Source organism: Nyctibius grandis, chromosome 15, assembly GCF_013368605.1.
Source record: "Nyctibius grandis isolate bNycGra1 chromosome 15, bNycGra1.pri, whole genome shotgun sequence".
Classification (NCBI taxonomy): Eukaryota; Metazoa; Chordata; class Aves; order Nyctibiiformes; family Nyctibiidae; genus Nyctibius; species Nyctibius grandis.
In genome coordinates this window covers 8,838,866-8,863,118 of record NC_090672.1, presented here as the reverse complement: position 1 = coordinate 8,863,118, position 24,253 = coordinate 8,838,866, and the positions used below count along the sequence as shown (strand labels likewise).

General features: G+C 37.7%; 1 protein-coding gene across 2 annotated transcripts in view; it reads right to left on the bottom strand.

Annotated features, from left to right (window-relative positions):
• The window catches only part of ANKFN1 (ankyrin repeat and fibronectin type III domain containing 1), a 63,424-nt gene extending 39,540 nt beyond the window's left edge, over positions 1 to 23,884 (bottom strand). Inside the window, exons 1-5 of one of the 2 annotated variants that reach the window (XM_068413481.1) lie at positions 23,783 to 23,884; positions 18,548 to 18,749; positions 14,088 to 14,298; positions 9,374 to 9,568; positions 7,768 to 7,881 (exon numbers count right to left, since the gene is read on the bottom strand). In XM_068413481.1, the coding sequence (XP_068269582.1) occupies positions 7,768 to 7,881; positions 9,374 to 9,568; positions 14,088 to 14,298; positions 18,548 to 18,733 (706 nt within the window). In that variant the 5' untranslated portion in view covers positions 18,734 to 18,749; positions 23,783 to 23,884. Of the gene's footprint in view, positions 1 to 7,767; positions 7,882 to 9,373; positions 9,569 to 14,087; positions 14,299 to 18,547; positions 18,750 to 23,782 lie in introns of those variants that run through there. The other variant, XM_068413480.1, reaches the window with a different exon arrangement.
• Between the last annotated feature and the right edge of the window lie 369 nt (positions 23,885 to 24,253).

Here is a 24,253-nt window from a genome sequence, read left to right as displayed (position 1 = left end):
TTTCTGTAAACTTATTCAAGGCTTTTTTTGTACTGTGTCAGGAGAAACATCAATAAGGCTGAAAAGGAATGAAAAAGATACAAACAAGCACTGTGTCTACCTGAAGTAAATAAGGCACTCTCATCAGAACAAGTCAGAACACTACTAAGAGGAGTACCAAGAAGAGCATTCACAGACTATTCCTAGAGAGCACATCTTCATTTGAAAATTCTGTGGCTGTAAAGGTTCACGATACTTGATTCAGGGAATTTTTTAAATAATCAAATCCTTTATCTGCAGTCAAGTTTCCTTCCAAACAGCTGTGGGCTCCTTTATCTTTTACACCTGTTAATAATAACAGATGATGTTAAATAACCTTTCTTGTGGCCCTGTTTCTGGATGTTCCTTTGACCCAGGCCAGAATACTGTATTTTATGTCTTGATGTTTATGGGAAGCATTATGACAACAGGCTGGGTGCCAAAGATACATCTTTGCTTGATCATGGTTTCACTAGTTCATCTTATAGCAAATCTACATTATAGAAATGATTTATAAGATATTATTTATATTGCATTGTAATAAAATTTTCACCAAGAGAAAATAAAATTATTGGCTGTTTTCTCTCAAGTATTTAATTAGTGTTTTCTAAGTACTATATAATTCTTTATCTGTTTGTAATAAGGTCAGCTATTCCAGTACAAGAAGGAACTTTTTTCCCTTCTGGTAATGAAAATGACATTTCTTACTAACATTTTATAAATAACTAAGAAAATGTGCCATGTGGGTGCATATTGTCTTCCAGTGTGGGCCAGTGGTTAAAAAGCTACAATGGATTGTAAGAACAGCCAAGATTTGTGTCTCAGCCCTGCAATCACAAACATATCCCACTCTGGCTGTGGAAAGAAAAGTGAGAGAAAAGATGTGTTAGAACTGTGAAAAGAGACTGGAGAATAAATGGGGTTCTTATGCAAAGGCTTCACATCCTAGAAAGGCAGAACAGGCTTGGCTCTGATTCTGCAAATTTCCACTCCCCGTGGGTATGTTTTACCCATGTAATCTGTGTAACCAAAGCCAGTGGGGAAGCTTATGAACGTAAGGCCTAATCATTTGTGTGAAGCATACAAGGGTTAGGCTCAGCTTCTTCCCAAAACATAATAGATTAAAATCTAATTAATAACGAGCAGTTGGGAAAATGCAAACAAAAAAGTAATCTACCACAATGTATGAGAAACCAGAACGCTGCACAGCACTGTTAACAAAGAAAGTAAATACACAGACCCAAATTCAAGTAATCTGTTTAGTGGGATTCCACTGCTTTTCCTCTGGTTCTCCTGTATCTTTAAAGAGGGGCTTAGCTGCATAGATGTTAATTATATTTAATGCTTTTATTTCTTTATAAACTAATCCCTACAGTAACTTAAAGAGCTTTTACCTTTCCCTAGCACTGCAGCCAGGTGTTGCACGCAAAACAGTCTTGATTTGGGGAATTTTTACTTAATTTAATTTATTGCCAATTAACACAAACTTCTAATCACTCATTCAGAGTGAGAAGAAAGAAAACATAAACAATTAAACAAACATTTAAGTGAACACCTTTCCCACTGCCTTTCCCAGGCTCAACTTAAGCCAAACACTTAAGCCAGCACATCCTCCTGCTTTCTGACTGAACTTCCCTTGTCTCCACCATGGGGTTACACTCGGCGATGGGGTTTTCCATCACATTTAGAGCTAGCTAGGCCAGTTGCGACCAGCACCCAGCATCTCCCGACCTCCTCCCACACTTGTGGCCCCTGGCTACTGAAACCTGCCATATATGCCCAACACAGTACTCAGGCGTGAGCTAAGTGGGTGCTCACACATGAACTCATTGGGTGCTCAGACATGAGTTAATAGGGCGCTCATGTGTGAACCAGCTGGACATTCGTTAGTGAATTAAATGGGTGCTCATGCATGAACTGATTGGGCACTCATGCATAAATTGATTGGGTACTCATGCATGAAAACAGTAAACCCTGCAATTTATGCTCAATACATGAGGTAAGAGCTTGAAGCAGATCCAAAGGCCTGATTCCGAATTTACATTCATTGATCACTTCTGTGGGTCAGATCTAATTACTAGAAAAGTATCAGGTTCTGGTTGGAGAGGCAAATTGACTATGTTTTAGACCCTTTATGCTTGTAAATGGTCCAGAAAAGTCCATGATGGACTAGAGAAGACTTCAGACAAAGTGGTGAACAGGGAAACTTTGCCACAACCCCTTTGAAGACATTCTGTTGTTTAAGTCTCCAGTGAGGAAGCATTGCCAAACCCGTGAATCAAAAGATCTGCTAATTCAGCAGCCTCCTTCAATACAGAAACTGAAGGTCTTAAGTTCCAGTCCTGCCACTGACTGTAAGAAATTCACCTCTTCTATGCAACCTATGAGCTTGAAGCTATATTGCTTAGTCACACGCAAATAATTTTTAACAATACTAATTTTAGTAAGTCAAAGCAAATGTAAAAGGTAAAGCAATGTCTAAAATTCAGCAACATTATATGAGCCTTTTTTTCTTAGGCACCAAAGACAGACAAAACCAGAGCCTGTATGTCTGGGTTTTCTCATAGCTATTCATCTTGAGCTCCTGTTCAAAATCCTTATAAAGCACAAAGCAGGAGGAAAGAATGATTGAATTGAATAATGGGTGTCCGATCAACTACATTAGTTAATTACACCATCACTTAATACATGATCCGTGTTCAAAGGTGGTTTTAAATACATAGCAAACTTAAAAAATAGAAGTTCTTAAATTTTATGTTGTCCTACACATACTACAGACATTGACAGGACGTAGAAATAGAAAGGTTTGCTTTAACATTTATACATTTCTATACTTGCTAGGCATAAAAATAGAAGACACATTGCACAGTCCTGTTAGCTACCAAAATGTAATGTGCAAATAAAGTGCCCAGGAGACCTAATAAAATGCCATAAATGAACTACTGTAAAAAATATCAGACCACACCTATTCAGCAGGATAAATTCAAATGTCTTACAAAGAAATGTATTCTCTTTCCTTTTTATGGAGTAAGAACTGTTTTGGGGAAAGAAAGAATGAGTTTCAAAATATACAAAGAAACTTTGAATAATAAATGAAAAGGGTTTCGAGATCAAGTTGAATGCAGAATGCCCCTTAATTCCACTATAAACTGGAACAGGATCAAGCAGTGACATAGCATCTATTTTAGAAAGATGCATAGATACTAATATTAAAGCACCACATTTTCGTACCTAAGATTCACTTCTACAAGCATTCGTTTCCATAACCAGCGTTCTTCTAGGAATCAATCAAAGCACAGGCTTGCTGTTTTCTACTCTGACACTGCTATGTGAACAGTTAGTTGCCACCAAAGCAGGGAAGACATTTGGAGATGTCATATATATATATATATATATATATATACACACTTATGTCTTTGTGTAAGCCCCACCTGTTAGACTAGCCAAATCCATCTGGAGCCAAACCCACCGTACAATGCTAGAGGGAGCAACTTTTTGTCAAAATTTAAACAAGATATAACTCCTTCTTTCCTGATCTAAGATGATGTGGGTTGTTTTGTTTTGTTTTTTAAAGAGCTCCAGACTCTTTAAATAGAAAATAAAGAAATCTTCTCTCCGTCCAACAGAAATCCTAGAAGGCAGCTGGGTAGCCCTGACAAACATGAAATATTCTACTAAAATAACAAACTAAACAAAAAGGTAACAAGGGCTAAAGTGGCCTAGACAGCTTAGCATCACTATCTGGAAAAGAACTTGGCATCCAAGTCCACAGCTACATCCAAAGAGAGAGAAGATCAGCTCTGTTTGCTACATCAAACATGGCTCAGATTTTTTTCTCTTTTCCTCTCTGTTCAAACATCAATAGTTCCAGGCTCTTAAATAAATTAGCTCAACTTTGGTTATACAAGCTGTTTCATTTTTTCTCCAAAAGGGGATATAGATGTTTGTTTAAAAATTGTAAATAAAATATAAACAGAGATTTTCCATTGCATAGTGATCCTTTCCAGTAGGTAATGATCAGCGCTGTGTCCATTTTTCTTCCTTATCCTATACTTGGGGATCACAGCATTATCATGACTACTTCTGATGGGAAATGTATGAAAAAAAATTATGCAATAAGAGGAGGTTTACCTGTACTAATTCACTGTAAAAGCAAAATAATAATCAGGTTTTAAATGAATGGAAAATAAATGAAGCAGAATTACTTACCATTACTTATTGTTTTGTTCTTTAAAAAAAAACATTCTTTCTTTATGTGTATGTGTTGTGTGGAACACGTGAACACGTGAACCCTGGAGAGGGTAATTAGTGAAAGACAACAGTTCTTAAAAGCCCTACAAGCACTTACGACTCGGCTCTATTGGGACTGTTCCTAGGAATCAAGTGGTGCCTATCTGCATTATGTTGCTAATGGGAATTTTTGCACCAAGATGGTTACAGTAGTGTAGCTCTAGGATAAAAATACATCATGCAGTAACAACATGACAGTGTAAACAGAAGATTCATCCTAGCTTCAAACTGTGGCAAGTTATTTTGTATACTAGTGTGGAACGTTTTGATTGTATTTTCAAAGATGTAAAACTAAAGGTCTCGAGTACTTCCACAATGAGAAGTTTGGCTTTAGGGCATGATTAGCCAAGGGCAGGGGTTTTTCTTCTCAATACTACAGTGATGCTTCACATCCTTCCTAAAACTGGCTGGGGTGAGGTGTGTCTGGCTTTGAATCTTTCTCTAGCATAGAGCAGATTATTACTATTATTATTGATTTATGTCATGCCTGTCTGTTTCCAGCCTCAAAACACTTTACTAAGTTACAATATACATAGGAATCATTTCACGTCAGCCACCACCACGCTGTAGCCTTCTCTGGAGGGAAACTGAAGGGAGCCATTAGGATGGTGCCTGCAACATTAAACAACAATCCAGGAGAGGAAGTAAAGAATACTCTGGCTCCTTAAAGCAATGCCTCAACAGAATGCAGTCACTGAACTGCCATCCAGCTGGGACACCAAAGTCAATACCCATTCACCGTGTGTGGTTAAAATTAAATCTCCTAATGAAGTGAGATGGTTTTAGTGGTTAGAGAGTGAGTGCAAAGTATTATTCTCCTGTATTATTATATTGTAAGTTATACAGCTAACAAGGGAAAAGATCACACACAGGAAAATATCAGTTAGATAATGTTCCAAGCCCAGTTTCTAAATGACATTTGGGCAAATAAAGCTTTGGAAAAAATATGTTTAAAAAAAATATGACACAGAAAAAAGGAATTGGCAGTTTCTCAATGTTTTTAGGGAACTAAACTAAACTGAAGTGATGTCAGTTTTTATCCCCTATAATTCAGGTCCAGAGAAAAGAATATTATTATCTTCTGTTAATGAGCAGGTATTAGCTAAACACTGCTACAAATGCTCCTGAATTTTAATTTGCTTTAAAAAAGAAACGGTAAAGTACTGGGGGGGAAAAAACCCTAACAGCTTCTTTTTGTCCCTGAATTAGCAAAATGCTTAGACAGTTTTCTGGACAGGAGATTTATATATCTGACTAAAAAGATCCTCACACAATGTTATCAAGCTCTCCTTTCAGGGCTAGTAATTGCTAGCTGGTTCTAATCATTCTTGCAAGTGATCATTTGAAAGGTTCATTTTATGACCCCTCAAACTAGCACGAAGAATCTCACTCCATAATGTAATAAACAATTCTACAACCAGTGCTTAATTAATTCCCGAAAGTCACCAAAAGGAGCTATTAATGATCTTTCTTTTTATCTAACCATAAATATGCAAGTCTCCCGGGACAAAGGATTTAAAAAGAACATTCTGGCAAAACTGTCAACTTGATAAAGCATAAAATGATCACCAGTGAGGGTAATTCAAAAGACGACTGCAATGCTACCTGGTCTGATTAGAAAGTTAGGTCAGGTTGGATTAAATTTCTCTGAATGTTGTGCTTACCAAAAAGAGGACAGAATTGACATGGTGCAAACCAGATGCAACTCAAATGAATATACAAAAGAAAAATACTACAATCTTTAGAAAATAATTTTTAAAAATAAATTCTATTTGGGAATTTGCTTTACTGTGAAAATATCAACAATCATTCTAATTAGAGTGTGGACAATGTTTCAGGGTTGTTTAAAATATGCTTATTGCAAAGAGCTGTCTGATATTTTCAAGAGAACTTAAGTGTTTTAGGAGCCCAAGTATCATTTTCACAAGTAAATCAGGCAGTAGGAAGCCCTTAAATGAAATTTAGTTTCCTGGCAACCCAACCCATTGCTGAAAATTAGATTTAGGCTTCTAAAGGGCTTTGATGTTTTTGAAAATCACGCTTCTTGCAGCACCGCACATCTGACTAGGTGTAATACAGTAATTTACCCTTCTACTGAAGCTACCAGGAATGGAATCACTTTGATGGCTTTAGTGATGTCTGGGAGGTTGTATTCTTTTCTTGCACTGTAAAAATTTTTTTACTGGGCATAGCCAGTGATGACTGGCATCTCTGGCCAGAAGCACAGGGAGGAAAGACAGAGAGAATCTGCCTTTTCCAAAATAAAGTCAGGCAGTCCCTTGCGTGCTTGTGCTTGATGCCAGCGGAGCCTGTACACTGGCACGTACCACCTTCAGAAGAGTTCCATGAGCTCTATTGGACCCTCAATGGACTGGGGCTTTCTGAATCTCTCCTACTGAAGCAATCCCTGTGACACCCACACATGGAAACATGAAATAGACTGCCCCATAACACAGCCATTATGGTTCTTGCTATGTGTATGGAAACCCAAGGTTCAAGTACCTCTCAAATGAGTTTTTAGTTATCAATACAAAGAAACAAACACAATAGTAAACATTAAGAGAGACACAGTGGGAAATAACTAAGAGGACTTTCAGGCTCCCCACTCCTTGACTCCCCTGGGCTGGGCAAAGAAAGCCTCAGATCTTCAGAACAGTGGTTTTCAGTCCCTTGACCTGTGGAAGGACTCAGGCTCCCACTGGAAGATGGAGGCTGTGGATTGCTGCACTTCACACTGAAGAACTTACTGTTCCAAACCTTTTAGAAAAACTGGAAGTTCCTTTAAACAGGAAATTTAAAAATTTCTCATTTTTGTTCTAATCTTCAATAAAACTACTTTTTTTTTTTAAAATGTTGGAATTTCCTGTGGAACAGAAATTCTGGTTTGAAACCATTTCTATTCAACAGTGCTATTCAGATGGAAGCATTTTCCTATTCATTCCACTTTGCAACTAACTGGTGCCACCCCAAACGTATTGCTCTTCCAAGAATGATGTGGCAGCCCTGGAATAGCTAATTAGCTGGGCTGTATGATGCCTCTGCCAAAAGTTTCAGCTTCCAGAGGCATTCCTTTAAGGAATGGTGGTGTGGGTTTGGCATTTACAAGGATAGACATGGTTTCAGGAGCCCACAGGCACCATAAGTTAGCTTGTGTTTTATAACTGCTCATCTCAGCCCAGTCATTGAGCTGATGTCCTAACCACAGTGAGTCAAGCAAACTTCTTCAAAGCACTCATGGAGAAAGCGTTTGGTTAATTTGTTTTTCTTTTTTAACAAAAATTTTGTCTTGGGGGAATCTGTTAAGAAAATTCCACTCCTACAGCTATTAACTGGGAAAATAATTAGATTCAAACATTACTAGCATTGTAATATAATCTCTTGTAGGTATACACCTTTGCCACTTAGCCTTCAAATTTCTGTACATTGTTAAGGTAAATGAAAGATGTCTAAATCCAGTACCTTTATACTTGGTCACCACAGCTGAGTTGACACTCAGAGGTTCTTGGAAGGTGACAGTGAGTGATGTACTGCTTGTTACCATGAGACAGACGTTGGTTGGCGCCTCAGGGGCTCCTGGGAGAGAAGAGAAAACATCAGCTCTTCAGCACAACAAATCCTATTCAAACAATGTTTCTGACTCTTCAAAGAACCCACTGAAAATCACCCTGCAATTGTGAGCTTTGGGTTGTAGGTGTTTGTGTTCTCTGCCTTTTGAGCATTTTAATTAGTGCCCCTGCTAACAATATCCTGCAGACACCATTTGTTTCTATCATGGTTTTTGGCTCCTTTCAGTTAAAAATATCTTCCTGCATATATGTAACCCAATAAAACAGATTCATGCTAATTATGTCAACGAAAAGCCCCTATAAATCTCTTGGGGTGGTTAGGAGGAGAGAGAAAGGACAAAACCACAAAGAGCTAATTAAACCTTTACGGTTTCACTAACAAACTCAAATTTATCAAATAATAGAAAACATTTTTACATTATTGTGATTCAGAAATTGCAAATTCCACAAATGTTTCAGTGTAGTAGTTCCAAAATACAGTTGTCCGTTGAGGCCTAACTTTTTTTTTTTTAAAAAAAGCTTAATTCACAGAATATCAATCAATCAGACTCAATTCAGAAATCAAACACAAAATGTCATGACGTACTGCTGGGATTGATTTAAAAAAAATCATTATATTAACTTACGCTACTGCTGTATTTCCTGTATTTAGTATCTAATACAAGGAGCACTACATCTCTCTTGAAGAAGTAATCTTAGAATACAATAAATTTGAGAAAATTATTTGTGAGTACATTTATATAAAGATGGTTGTAAAAATGTTAATGGCAATGATTGTATTTCATTGAACAGGATACAGCTAAAAGATCTACACATGAAACAATTCAGCCCTGTTTACTCCTTCCCATGGGCCCAAATTCACATTTACTTTGGGTACAGACTCACTCGTACAACTGTTTAAAGTGACCCAATCTGTGACTATGCTGATGAAATGTTATACGTGGATGTCAAAATTACAATTAAGTTTTCACAATTTTTCTATGTAAAATAAAATTCCATTATTTGATCAAATGTTTAGAATGATCCCATTCTTTTAAAACAGAGTTTTTTTTAAAAATCAAATTACAACAGAAAAAATGTCAATGTCCCCATCGCTCTTATTCCCTATTCATATATTCTTTTCTAATCATCCTTTTTTAAACTCTGAGCACATTAAATGAGATCCAGGAGTAAACGTGAAGAGAAATAAGCAGGACAGAATCATTAGATCCTGAACATGAATTTGGAGGTCTCATGAATTTTATGCAGCCCACTCCTAAAGGAGCAATGTGCTTGTTGCTCTCAGATATTCAGTCCTCTGTTATTCAAACAACAGTTCCTTCTTATTTCTTGGGAAGGCCATTTAGTCGTATGCCCCAGTTTTCCCACCCTAATGTTTGTCTGTGTCACAGCAGTGCTGTGAGGATCAGTTAGTGAGAGCATCTTTGCTCAACAAAGGCAGAGTGTTCTCAGTTGTAGAGTTCTTGTCTTGAATTTTGCAACTGCTTTCTTCTACTTACTAGCGTGCTCGTAGCCTGCCTTCATGCGCTTGTATAGCCTGTATCTCCATTCCCAGGCTTTTAGTTGCTTCTCTTTTTCTGTGTTGTCTGTGCCAAGGCCTTCGTTCATCACTTGTGCAGACAATTCGGTAACTCGCTGCTGTGCTTCCTGGACCAATGTACTCAGATGCACTGACCTGCTTTCCATGTTAACAACTACCAAGAAAAGGGAAAAGTAAGTAATTGCTTGGTGGACTTATGTGACAAAATTCTGGCCTTATGCAGTCCAGTATAACACATGTCAGGTCAAACCCTTGAACACTCTGCCTTCCAGTCATCAAGTGGATTAGAGCATGCTAATTTATAGCACTTAAGGATCTGGACACTTAAATAGGATTAATGACATGAGCAAATTTTATATTCCAGTGTTTCTCATATGCTTAAAAATGTCTTAATTAGATTGAAATTGCATATGCATTTTAAGTTGGTGGAATATTAAAAACTAACTAAAATAATAAAGCATTTAGTTTCTATCCAACCCCTACTTCGCCATCGTATCATAAGGTTTCATAGAAAAAAAGAAGGTTGTTCTGGTTATAAACACATACAATATATAAATCTCTCAGAGAGATCTAATTAGCAAACTTAAGAATGAGAGTTTTGTGCCTAAGGGCCATGGCTGGTATAGAAAGGATCTCTTTGCAAGTTTTCTTTGTGCCTCAGTTTTGCCCATGTGATATCCAATTAGTTCTCTGACAGACTGGACAGATAGCGACCAGTTTGACATATGGAGATTTTGTTGTTCTCCAGCACTCAGAATAGTTTTCGTTTGACATTTAGCAGTTCAGATTGCCTGTATGAACTACTGCGTGCTGCATAAAGGTGAAAATGAAGATCCCATAGGTTACTAGCTAAAATAAGCTTGATTTTAGCCCGAGTCCACAAGACTACCCTAAACTGCCTCTTGATTATACAGTGAAATGTGGTGAATCAAGCCCTATTTTCAGAATTGTTCTTAGCCTGAAATTGTTCAAACTATTTGCAGTTTAGAAAATAGGACGTGTAAAGATGTTTAATCTGAAGAGAAATGCAACTACTGATCTGATGTTCAATACAAGAGAAGGAATTCCGTAATCACAGAAAATAACTTTTCTCTGGTGTCTGGTATTTTTCCAGAAGAGCTCTGAGATAGTCTTAACTTAAAAGGCCCCTATTTACCAAAAACACTGCCCTAGCACAAGCAGCTACTCTTAGCAATGAAGGGGAGTTGCTATTTAGGGACAGCCAGGCTCTTAGTTTCCCTAAGGTTTTTACGGGAACAGCATGAATCTTGCACAGGATGCACCAAACATTCACTTGCATATGCCAGGTGCAGCAGACATTTCTGAAAACATCAAACTGTACCATATAAAGGACCAAGACTCTGACAGGTTTTTGATATCAAAACACCACATGAGCAAAGATGTCTGTGCGTATGAATGTGTTATTCCTAATCTGGAATCATAGGATTATGGTACAAATCAGACTGGAAGGGACCTTCTCTAGTCTAACCTTCTTGTTCAAAATAGGGTCAACTATGAGGTCAGACCAAGTTACTGAGGGCATTACCTGATCTGGTCTTGCAAACTTCCCAGGATGGAGGCTTTACAACCACTCTAGGCAACCTGTTCCACTGCTTTACTGTCCTTATGGTGAAAAAGGTGTTTGTTTTACCCAGTCTGAACCTCTTGTTTTAACTTTTGCCCTCTGTCTCTCATAAAAATATCACAATTGATGTATTAGCGTAGTCTAAGAATAAACCTGCGTACTAATGTGAAAAGTGCCGTGGGATATTTAAAGCCACAGGGGGCGAGCAAAGAATTACTCAATGCCTCTGACATCCAAAAGGTTGTTTTTGAAGAATGTTTGTCTCTAAGACTTTGCTTTCAGAAGCTGGCTTGAAGCCATCCTTCTTGAAGTTTGATCATTCTTCATATGGACATCAGAGGCATATGGCCAGGCTTACTAGAATCTGCTAGTATCCTCAGAACTGCCTTTACTGGGAGGCCAAAGGTGATACGGTTTCCTGGATCCATGCCTACAATAAGCATGCAACACATCTGATAGCACAACAACAGGACTGAGAAAGGAGATTTTATGTGCCAGAACTTCAGGTGATTGAGAATTGGCATTGGTTCAAGTTCTCACTAAGAATCTTGCTCTATCTATTTAATCAAGATTCTGATCCACCATTGTCAGGTCCTGCAAATGTGTTCAATCAGCCACTGGAAATTTTAATCTTATTTTTATTTGGGTTCACATGAACAAGCCAAGCCAAACCATGAGTATGTGATGAATGAGTAACTGAAAAGATAATACATCAGACTTTGCCTCCTCCACAACTAAATTAATATTTTAAATGCTGTACTCTCTGATCTTACTTACTGTGTGTTTAAGAGATGTTGGGTTCCGATTATGATTTATACAGTCTGAGCTCCATGTGGAAATGAAGATCATAGTTTTACTTTCTATTGCTTTATCTGCTGTTCTTCCTATTTCAGGCAGCAATCCAGGTGATACAGATGGAAGCTATCTGTCCTCCAGTCCTCTTTTCTACAGCAGTATGTTAGGGGCTATAATGAGATTTCAGCTGGATCACTGCGGCTAATATAGTGGAAGAGCGAGAACTTTCTCTGTCGGAAGCTTTCTGTGTGCACTTGGAATGGGGAATTCCTCTACCTTGCAGTCTCCCAGATCTGTGCATCTGTCCTATACCCTTCCGATCAGATTAAGAGATGCTTATGTCCTGTCCTAAAGTTGAGGTGAGTCAGAGTTTTACCCTGAAATCCCCTCCCCTCCCACTTAGCCTGGGGAAGTCTCACTCAACTACCCACCACAGAGAAATGAAAATGCTCCTGCTGAGTGCTGGATCATGTTCTTGCAGCCCTGAGATCATACAAACAGAATGGATTTCATTCTAACAGAGTTGGTTAAGTACAGAAAGCAAAGCAGAAAGACTATAGAAAACAGAAAGTGACTGCTATCAGTTCCGCAAGAATGAAGCCACATACAAAGACGCTGTGAACCTTTGTGTTTTAGTGCTGAAAATAACTTTGTGCATTTTGCTCTCAAGTAGCAACTGTAAACCCTTAAGGTAAAAAAACCCAAACCAAACAATTGTTTGCTTTCTATTGAGAATGCTTCATCCATTATTTCAATCAGAAAAACTAAAAATCAAGATAAGTGAAGTGGAAATTTGGTGGGTGTATTTTGAAATGGAAATGAGGTGGTTATATATTCATATTCTCTGTGTTCATAGGCATGTTTGCATTAATTACAGGAAATGAATACTAATTTATGATTGCCCCTGCTCGCCATCAGACTGCATTTATTTACAGATGAGGTCAATGAAAAATTAGTTTAGTCTTTTTTACTGCTGTTTGGAACACTCAAGACTGTGTTTTCCTCTAGATTTGTCATGGTTAATGAATGTTGCTTCAGCAGTCAATCATGTACTCTAAATGCTGTCACACTTTTTTTTAAAGCCTCAGTCATGAACCATGACAGAAAAATAAACAAATAAATATAAAACTAAAAAACTCTTTTCACTGAGCAGCTACACTATGCAAAAATCTCCAGGGAAGGTTAAAGGAGGCCAGAATAAATGATAATATAAGTGCTGTGGACATAGAAAAGCAATAAAGGTGTACCAACACCGAGGGTCTGGCAAAAAAAACTCAACACACACGCACATGCACACACACTCTCCAGTGAAAAAGCTGGCAATGTTAGTAGCCTCAAGGTGCAATTTCCTGGAGCACTGAGATTGACATGCCAGCACTAAATGTTGTTAATTTAACTAACTTCAAATTAATGGCAGAGTCTGCAGTGGCCGAACCCCTCAAACACAGTCTCATTATAGCCTTGCTGGGAATGTCCTAAATATAGGCATTGACAGTTTAAAACAAATTCGCATACATTGGTGTATTTTTAGACACAAGTAAGGCGTCAGAGTTTGTGTCATGGTATACGGTTGATTAATTGGGTTGGTAAGTCACCCTCTAATCCACAAATTGTGCATAAAAATGCCCATGAAGGAATACAAAGGATAGTTTTATAACTACAATATGTAGTTATAAGCAATATTGGTATTCCAGTAAAGTGAGAAGGTCTGTTTTGTGCTTAGATTTTCTCTGGTTCTATAGAACTTTGAAATTCTCATTTAAGTGGGATTTTGGGCCATTTGAAGACTGGGAGTGAGGAGCCTGTGGTAATGGAAATGATAGATTTGAACACAACCTGTCTCCTGAAGGCAGCATAGCCAAAATCAAAAGGATAATCAAAATAAACCAAAGTCTAGACAACCCATCGTCCTTTCATTTTTGATGACAAACACCGTATTTCAGACCATGATCTTTGAATCACTCACTCAGTTCCTGTTTCCATGTTTTAAAAGATTTTTTCTAAGTATTGATATTAACGCAGCTGCCCCAGGGTTAATCACATTACAAGCTCAACCTGATTCATCAGTTGCTGTATCTGACAGAGAACAAAAAAGATCTACTGAGCATGCATTCAACAAGCAGATATTGCTGCAAATGTCCTCTAGTGCTGTGGTACTATTGCTGGTATAATCATCTTTATGACAAAACCAGTCAATTTTTGTGTGTAATGTAATTAATGTCACAAACCAGCAGCAAACCTAATCTCCCACAGGCAATTATCTAAGCCAATTCAGTTTGTGTTCTTTACTTACAGTGTGGGCTTTCCTTTGCCCCAACGTGTAGAAGGGTCCTCGCAATAGGGATGTTGTTTGTCAAAACGGCAATATCCAAGGGAGTTAGTCCCTCACTGTTTGGTGTGTTCAGGTCCAGTTCCTCCAGTGTGTATTGATAAAGAAGAATCTGAACAGCATCCAGGTCTTGCTGTTCTACAGCCTCAAACATAGCTTCATTGCACTGGAAATTCTGTGTATCAATAAAAGCAGAAATTCAGTAAAACTTTTCATATGTCAGTGTTTTAAAAATAAATTGAGAAAATTTGTTTTTTGTGAGATTGCTATAAAGTATTAATCCTCTAGCCCCAACTTAGGTTCAGCTAGAAACATGGAAATTGCAGCAAAACTGAGCTTGGTCTTCCTCTGGACTTGTGTGCTTGAACTTGCTTCACGTCCGTAGGAAGATTCAAGTGAGATTCAAACACATACAAAACAAACCCATACTTATTGAGACATCTGTCCTGTAATCAAACTATATAAGCAATATTATATGTTTTCAGTGTAAAACTGAAAGACTATGATTTTGGCAGAGTCTTGGACTACTAACTTTTTCAAACTCAACATTTCAGGTAAAAATCAGGTGTATACAAACTCAGGTGATCAAAATCCAAATCAAACAAGCAATTCTGGAGAAAAACCTTCACAGCTCCAGTGTGAGCTAGTAATAGGTACTGTTCAAACACTTCAGGCATTTCTAGATGCTCATATTTTTTGCATTTAACTTGTAACTAGAAGCAGCTTTGAAATGTATAGTCCTTAAATAAAGAAGTAGAAATAAGATTGAAAAAATTGACTGTCCTGTTTGCATGTCCGAGAGTGATGTGTCTGAACAACAGAGATCATAAGTAGCCAAAACCAAGAACATACATGGCACTGACTCTCAAGCAGGAAGAACCACTGAACCTTTTCCTTACCAATGTCAAGGAGTAAAAGAATGGTATAATACAATGAAACCTATCTTTTCTTAATTGAGCTGGGGAGAAGCAGGTGCAGGAGAGTAGCATGGCCTGCAGGTTTGTTATGCGAACATCCTTCTGGAGCCTACAGTAATGACATGTTATTTGCCAAGATTCTTTAAATTCTCTCCCAGTGTCCCATTGCCATAATTACCCAACAGGTCTTTTTCCTCTTAAGAATGAATTAGTAGAAGCAGGAGGCCCAGCTAAGCAAGGAGGGCTCAGCATGGGGTCACATAAAGGAACTGAGATCTACATAGACATATTGTGCCAATGGGCGTACTAAAGAAATGCATACATAAGAGAGCAAGCGATCCAGATACATGATGGAAACTAGCTTCCCGTGTCCTGAAACCCACATGGAGGAAACAGAGGAAATTCTTACATAATAACATATTCTTTATGATATGAAATAAATATGGAATTGAAAGAGTCTTCTACTGTGATTAGAAATTAACATTTCAGCCACATCATAACATTATTTTCTTTTTTAAATTGGTGTAGCTTTATTGGGCATATCCCTGCCCAAGTTTTGCTCTTAGTGAAACAACACTTTCTGAAAGAGCACTGATCTGCTGGAACATCTTTTGTATCCTCCACTTTAACAACAGATTTTACCTACCTGAATTCTTATTATAGAATTATTTTAAAAGCTTTGATTTGAATTGTTATTTTTTGGATTCAGTTATCAAGATTTAGACCTGCCTAGATGCCTTTGAAAATGCATCTTTGGATTTTTGCTTGTCAAATGAAATACTTGAAGTATTTGTGAAATTTTGGCCTTAAGTTAGTTGCTGAACAGATTCTAAGCACATGCTTAAGCTAATTCCTCATAAATGCTCTTGCCAGCTAATGTGTTGGCAAGAATGTTTCACCAAAAGGGAAAAAATAAAAGCAAATTTCTTTCTCTTCATTTCATTAGAAATCAGATTGAAAAAGCTGCACTGATTTAAAGAAGAAACAGAGCATGAATTTTATAAGCTACTTCATCCAATCCAAACAATTATGAGACCAAATTGCAAATATCAGGTTTTCCGAATGAACAATTCAGACACAAGGAATAGGCTGAAATATGTTGGAAAGTCTCATAACTTCAAAGAGTGCAAAAACATGGGAACTGTGATATGGCCTTTCTAACTGGGCATGTATGTATCCCTCATCCACATAGCAGTGTGCCTCTAGCCATGCTACATCTATTTCAGTCAAAAAATATCCTGGTGAGACAGCAAAATATCTACCACATTTTCAGCCATGCCAGTAAATTGCCCCATTTGGAAGTCTGCATCAAGCCCAGCGCTCTGAGTCCAGAAAAACATTCTACACACCTGACCAACTTTTCCCCAACTATTTGCTTTCACACGGAAAACAGAAATATATTTGAAGATTATATAGTTTTCATCAAAAAGCTGATAACATTCTGTGTAAAAGACTCTCCGGTATTGCAGCGTTATTCAGACATCTGCAGCCCAGGGATAAGAAATTCAAATAGGGGTAAGACATAGTATCTTTAGACCCATATGCTCAATTTTAGTCCAGCTGGTATTGTCACAAATACTAACGAGACCTTTCTGATTTTTGCCTTCATTTACATTTACTAGATAACTTTCTTCTACTCTGAAAAGACAAAATCATTGAACTGAAAAAGAAACTGAATTGCATTTACAAGTGATCAGCTAAAGTTTAAGGGCAGTTTTCACATTGCTTTTTCCTTGACTCAGTCCTGCAACCTCTAATCATTAGCTAGACAGCTGTGCTATGTGATTAATTTATTTAGGTGTTACTCTGATGCACAAATGTATATACTGAAAAGGACTACAGTATTGCTTTGCAGTAAGTAATAACCACGTTCCAGTAAGTGATTCAGTGCTGGAGTGTTTAGAAATGCAATCTGATGTAGCTTAATTAAAATGAAGTGCTCCTTTCAAGATATTTGCTCTAGGTTTGACTGAAAAAGTCCACTATGTGCTACTGGAGTTGGAAAAAACATTAAAGTAGTTTCTGCAAAGAGTTGTTTTGATAAACATGAGTTCAAGAATAAAGCTATTTTGGGACATTGCTATGTCTGCAGCAAGACAACAATTTACTGAATGGAAAGTGTTGCACAGCAAGAGAGAATGGAAAGAAAACTCTTCACTAGCCAAAGCTGAAAGAAAACAAATTCTAACAAATGTTGTTCACTTGTCTGGAGACATGATTTTAGTCATTGACTTAGCTCTGTAGCACAGAAACTCAATGATTAGAAAATACATCAGCTAACACCTTGACCTGGAGTATTTCCACCCCTTCACTGATGGTTTCCTTGCTATTTATTTCTAAGGAAAACTGTGAAAATAGCAGCCAGAATGGACAGAATGGGATCCAAAGCCTTTTGAGTCCAGTGGGAGTCTATTCACTGACTGTTGTGGACACCAGCTCAGGCCCCAGACTGGTAATACCTAGAGGTACCTATGCTCAGTGTAGGTCAGCAGTGACAAATGCTATGTCAATCCTATGACAGTGTAGCGGGCTGGGGAAAGCAAAGTTAGCACAAGTAAGTCTATATCCCATTAAACCTCCATCCACATCACAATGTAAAATCGATTCTCCTAATTACAATTACTGATTGAATAGGCACTCCCACCGCCTGACAGAGCTGGACTGAAAAGGGAGAGAAGTGAGATTGTAAGTAATTAGCTCTGTGGATAGAAGAGGACTTGAGCCTCAGAGGCAGTACGCTGCTCCTCAGTCTTTGGGCTGTGCTCATTTGCCATTTCTCTTCTCATTAGTGAAGTATGATAGAAGACCCCATATTTGAAGGAATATACACCTCAGTATATTTAGAGAAACACAGGTCAGAAGATATGCTAACAGACTGGCATTCATTCATTCTACAACTCAGTCTGCTCTGGCATGGTCCCCAGCACTAGCTTATCCTCCTCTCTTTCACTCAGTCACACACAAGCTCGTAATTGAAAAGAAAAGATAGTGGCTAAAAATTAAAGAATCTTTTCTCGCAGTTTGTACTTAGAGGCTCATGTTCAAATGATCCCTACAAACTGAAAGCTTCTGGAAACCCACTGCCTCAAAAGCATAGCTGTTGGCTACTATGCAAAGGCAGTTCTTCAGCTATCGAGCCCTGTTTGAGCTTCAGGCTTCTCCTTCTGTAAAACAAAATCTATTGGCTCTGACAGAGCTGAGAGGAAGGAGCCATGATCCCCTGCTTCCTTCAGGTCACAGTCTTTCTTCACAGGAGAGAGACAACAGCCTCTTGACTTTCCAAAGTCCTAAAATAAAGCATCATCACTTCCGTGAAGCAGCTTTACTTTAGCCTTTGAGAAGGTCAGACTTTATTTTGACACAGGATCATAAATGGTAAGTCTGGGAAGAATGTACAGCACTGGTCGGGGAACAAAGTGAGATGATCAAAATCGTACAGATTAAAAGCAAACCAATTAAGGAGATTAATAGACAATAAATTGGCAATTTGATATATCAAGTAATTACCATTGAGGTCTTACGGAGACTGAGACGGTCTGATCGAGCTCTGAAATACGCTTCGTCAAAGGATGTGTGACTCCCCTTAAGCTTCTCTGACAGGTTCCGATATAACCGCTTTGCAGCGTTTGGAGAGGATGGCACACTGTTCTTTTTAGTCTGGAGGAGACTTAAGTTATGCATTTGCTGTGTCATTTTCAGCTAGTAGTTTCTAGAAGAAAGACAACAGCTGTTTAACAAGGTTTTGCTACACTAACATCATTGATCAGAACTGCATCTTTGAAACACACGTCGCAAGACTTCTATGGCAAAAATCACTTTCACACACACAGTTTTTTGAACACTCAGAAGCACGTTTTTTGGGCTTTTTCAATGGCAAATTGCTCTTTATGGAATTAGTCCTACAGATTTCTATGGGGAGGTAGAATTAAGGATGGAAAAATAAAACAGACCATTTCAGAACTTTTTGCTAATTTGTATAAGGAGAAAGGGTTTCACTTAATGAGGGAAATGGCCTTTTGACAGAGTGAGGTCTGGTAATACGAGTGTCAGAAAAAATGACACCCAAATGTAAATGTTACTATAGAATGTGGATAGCATCTACAGAATCTGTGTTTTGTCAGTACAATCGTTTCTTAAAACAAAACTGAAGCAATTGAGAGGAAAAAAATCTAACTGATTACAGAACACGATGCAGGACTGAAATTTTTGACTGGACAAGTGAGTTAAGTTTGACACAAGCACAACTATGGCAAGACGTGCTTTATTTCCCACATTACTATCTGCTAGCTGGTGTGCTCCAAAAGCATGTGACATTTTCAGTCGAGTGGGTAGATTCTCTTTCCCTAGAGACTCAAAGCAGAATTTCTCACTCAGGAAGTATAGCTGGATTAAAAATACTTTTTCATCTCTGAACCCACCACAAGCTACTACAGAAATAATGCATGAGCTTACATTTAATTTGCATCAAATGCTGACACATTATCATCCAAATTAAAGTCCATTGCTACAGAGAATTTTTTTTTTGTTAGAGTTTTGAGGAGCATTTGGCAGGGAGGGAACCTGCTCTGTGACCAAGACTTCTAAGGCATTATGTCTTCGCAAATAACAGCTGAAGCACAGACAAGTTATTTAGGCTCTGTTGTAGGCATAATGTGCATTTTTAGTTTAAACTACCTATGGCCAACTAGTGCCCAGGTTATTGCAAACAAAGACCTTCCTTACACTCTATGTTTTACAGTTAAAATAATCTGTGATTCTAACTGTTGCTGTTTAGAGTTTCATACTGAGTAGTTTCTTCCCTCAATTAGTGGACAGGCACTACTTTTGTCTATATATTGTAAAACTTTATCCTGCTCTGGGTTTGCCCTGTCCGTTTAGACTACAAACTCTCTTCCGAGAGGGACTGCCTCCTCTCTCTAAGACTGCATAGCCTAATAGAATTTCCATATTATCTCATAATTAAACAATACTTTCTACACTCTATGATTACAGTCATTTTTCTGTATTAGGAAAAACGGAATTAATATTTAACTCTCTGGAAATACTTTATGTGGGAATAGTTTTGCCTTTCTGAAGGGAAACCAAGAATCAGATTTGACCCAACTTCAAGCACAGGAAACTATCCCCAGGGATCTCTAAGTGAAAAGGTGACAAAAATGCACAATTTCTTCACATTTCCTTTTTCCCTGCCAAGAGTGTGTACACATCTATAAAGCAGAATGGCTCTCAAGAAGACCTCACAGTTGTAATAGTAAATCTGGCTACCCTTTCAGACTATCTTTTCCTGGCAATAAGCTTTAGATCCTTTGATACAAATCCTGTAACTTTCTGTTCTCGTGGTCTCAGCCTGCATCTAACCAAATCAGACTCTAATAACTATTTACAATCATAAAAGCATTCTTTACTAAATGCTTGCCCTGCTATTGAGGCTGCTCACTGGCATGAATTGGTCCCTAAGATTAAAGACATCTCCCAGGTCTCATAAGCTGTCTGTATCTTCCTTTCTCATTTGTGAATTGTGGTGAAGCAGACGTCTTGAGCACAAAAGTGTCTGATTACAAGTAATCTCACATATTCTCCAAGCTCATGGAGTACTGAAGAGAGATCAAGTCTCTGGATGAAGAAACACAGAGTCAGCATAATTGTCATATGTGACGAGAAGACTTTGTTAAATTAGAACAACAGTGTGTGCAATCAGAAGAAGGGAATTATGTGAGCTGCATCCCTGAAACTGCTGTGCAATGGTGGGTATGATAAGAAACGAGCTCTCTGGGCCACATGGAGCAACAGTACTACAGTGATTTTGGTTTCTCTGAGCTTATGGAAAAAAGGTGAAGTGAGGCTCACACAAGCAACTCATCCTGCCTTTTAATTATTACATGCATTTCATCGGTGCCTACGAGAACTAACTGAAATCATGGTCTCTTCAAATGAAGCATTTTATTCTCTGCCCCAAACAGCACGCTCACATGGACCAGATAGAAAGGCTGAGTGGAAACCAAGAAACATAGCAAGATACTTTTAATCAAAGTCTCTGTCATGAGAAGTTGCTTGTTAATGTCAAACTAGAGCATAAAACTAAAATTATGATCACCAATGCCAACTCACAAATGTTCCAGACATGCCAGAATTATTTGGAACCATTTGCTGGAATCAGTTTGGGTTAGGCTTTACTGTATGGAAGTTGCTGGTAAATGTTGAGTTTTAAAAGACAGCCTTTTGTTTTACAGATGCATCCGTGGAACCATTTGGGAGTATAAACATGAAATAAAATTCTTTTTGAGATGGTCAAAAGATTTCATTCACATCTGTCTCTGTTTAGCATAGCTTCAATAGTTCAGTTTATTTTCAGATATATATTAAAAATAAACTTAAGAAATAGCCAATTACCCCAAACTCGATTACCCATCTTTCACTGTTCTGTGTTATTAGTATTTTAAATAAACTCAGCAATTTAGCAAATATAATATTATAATAATAATAATTTAATTCTCAGTTACTTAGAGTAACACTTCCAGAGTTTTTATTAATATACAGAGCTACAGATTATGCCACATAAATTTCTCCTCTTATCTCCGTTTTCAAGATTTTCTTCTTTTCATCAATAAAGTATGGATCAAGAATCAGTCCCAAATTGTGGATAAAAATAGGCCAATAAATATCACAGGCATGTTTGTAAAGGAAGTTTCAATTTTCCCAAACCATTTGCTTCCAAGAGCACAGCCACTGAACACCAAGTGATACACAGTTAGTAGTAAACTTGTGAGAGAGAGAACAATTTGCATTTACCACACAAACCTAAACATCAAGATGAAGACAAAAAAGAAGAATAGACCCATCCAATGCTTAATTCAAAGGTAGCTCAGCATACTCCACTGTGTTTGTTTACATTATGAAGAGATTCCAAGCTTCATTAAGCCTGTATGCCAATATGGAACCTTACTGAGAAGCTGTGTAGACATTTAGTAAGTTTACATTAAATAAATATCTACTTAGTAGGACTTCTCATACCTATTGTGGTATTATTAAAACCAAACAAGAATACCTGTTATTAAAGCTAACAGGGCTTATGCCTTTATCAGTCCTCCCTAGGGTGACAAAGTCCTCCCTCCATCCCGCTGGACTGAACTACCTGCTTGTTGACTTGAAGTCCCTAAGTTACCTGTGGAGAGGACAGCCATTGGAGGAGAGCTGATCTTGGCTGGAGATTTTTGGTGTTGATGTGAAGAGGCATTTATCTATATTTAAAGTCATGCTTATAGAAACTGTAGTGCTTCTAGTTCATAGAATTACTATTGTGACAATATTCTTGAGGATTAAAATAATTACTAAACAGTAAGATGCAGAACGCTACTGAAGATTATCATACTTAGCATGTTTTCTGGTCACATACAAGGTACGAAATGAAAAAAGAAAAGGTAAAGGTAAGCTGCATATTCTGTAAAACTTTCTGGAAGTGTGATCTTATTAGGCTGTAGAAATGACTCCCGGGCGAGCAATGGAAAAGAGATAGAGCAAAATCATGGGTAAAATGTATAATAAGAAATAAGGAAAACAGACAGCTCAATTCACATGATTCTGGGATTGAAAACTTACTGGTTTTTATTGGATGTTGGCGTTTTATTTTTATGGACAAACTATTTTGTAAGAGCAGTTTTAGGCTTCTTTTTTTCAAGTAATTAATTTTGGGTTTTTTATAACCATGCCCTCACCTCACCAATCAAGTGAAACCCTGAAATGTGCATTGTCGTGATTGAAATAACAAATCCCCCAATATATACCTGAGGATATATCACTGTCACAACTAAAATTATTACAGTATATCAAAGACTAACAGTTCAGAAACAGGTGCTGTTCAGAACTGACCCATTTGAGATTTTTGCCTATGAAAGCCCCTGCATATACCTAGCATAGGTCAGAATGAAGTGATAAGGGCATCTCAATATGGTTCAGAGTAGCCCTGTGTGATCTGGCTAACTAGCATTCTCACAGCAAGCCAAGAACTACAATAAGCAGCACCTTACAAGGTTTGGTAAGAGACAGAACAACAACAGCAGCTCCCCTTATAACTTGTCATGATTAACAGTAGTTTGAATTGCCAAGAATTAAAAAACACAAACTGAAATTCTTATGGTAGTGGTTCCAATAACAAATAATCTAAATCTCTGGGGAAACTGGTACTGCACTACCCTGGAAATAACCACCAAAACAGTCTCGTTTGTGTGACTATCACCCTGCTACAGCATGTACCAAACCAGTGATCAATGTCTTCCAACACACATTTCAGGCTGCACATACTGTAGATTAATCTTTGTGATCGAATTTCTACCTGCACTTCTAAGAGCTGAAGTAACCATTTTATTCCCCAAGAGCAGGATGCTTTAAAAGTCAAATTCAAATACAAATGAATGTAAATTAGTTATCCTTATAAAGCCTTTTTTTTTGATTGGCAAATACTGACCTAATATTCATGTCCTTTTAAAAACATATTGCAGAGAGAGAAAAAATCTGAGTTATAGATCACTATCTGTTCTATGTGGCACATACATGCTGCGCTGTGTAGACAGGTGCACTAGTAGGACACAGCATAGCTGTAAAAGCATTAACTTCAGATTTTAGGAAAACACAACAGCCAAGAAACCACTCAACACTATTCATGTTCTTAAATATGTTTATGAAACGATTTTATACTTGAAACTAATAATTAAGAATATATGCATTAAAGAGTTAAATTAGACTTACCAGCTTAGGCTATCCGAGGCAAAATGTGAACAAGTTGCTGGTAATTGTCCGCTGTCTTCATTCAATGAATCACGTTGGCTTTGCTGTCTGCTGGTTCAGCCTCTGGGCAGAATGAGTAAACCTCTTCCTTACACTGCATGAATGATCAGATATGAAAAAGCTTATTACTAGCAATTACTGAAGTCCAAAATCACTGATAAGATCTCAGAGCAAAACAGTGTTTAAAGCAAATAGTGTTGTATCACAGATAAAATGTTTGGTGCCTTAACTCTATACTAGTTACCTGTGCAGCTATAGGAATGACTAATATATAAAGCTCTCGCCTCCGTAGTCGAAGATGCCATGACTTCTGTATGCTTTTAGCTTGTTGTATCCCTTGAAATTGATCAGCAGCACAGCGTGCAAGTAGAAAAAAGAATTACTGCCAGAGTAAACAAAACTATGATTGTAATTAATATCCCATGAAGTATA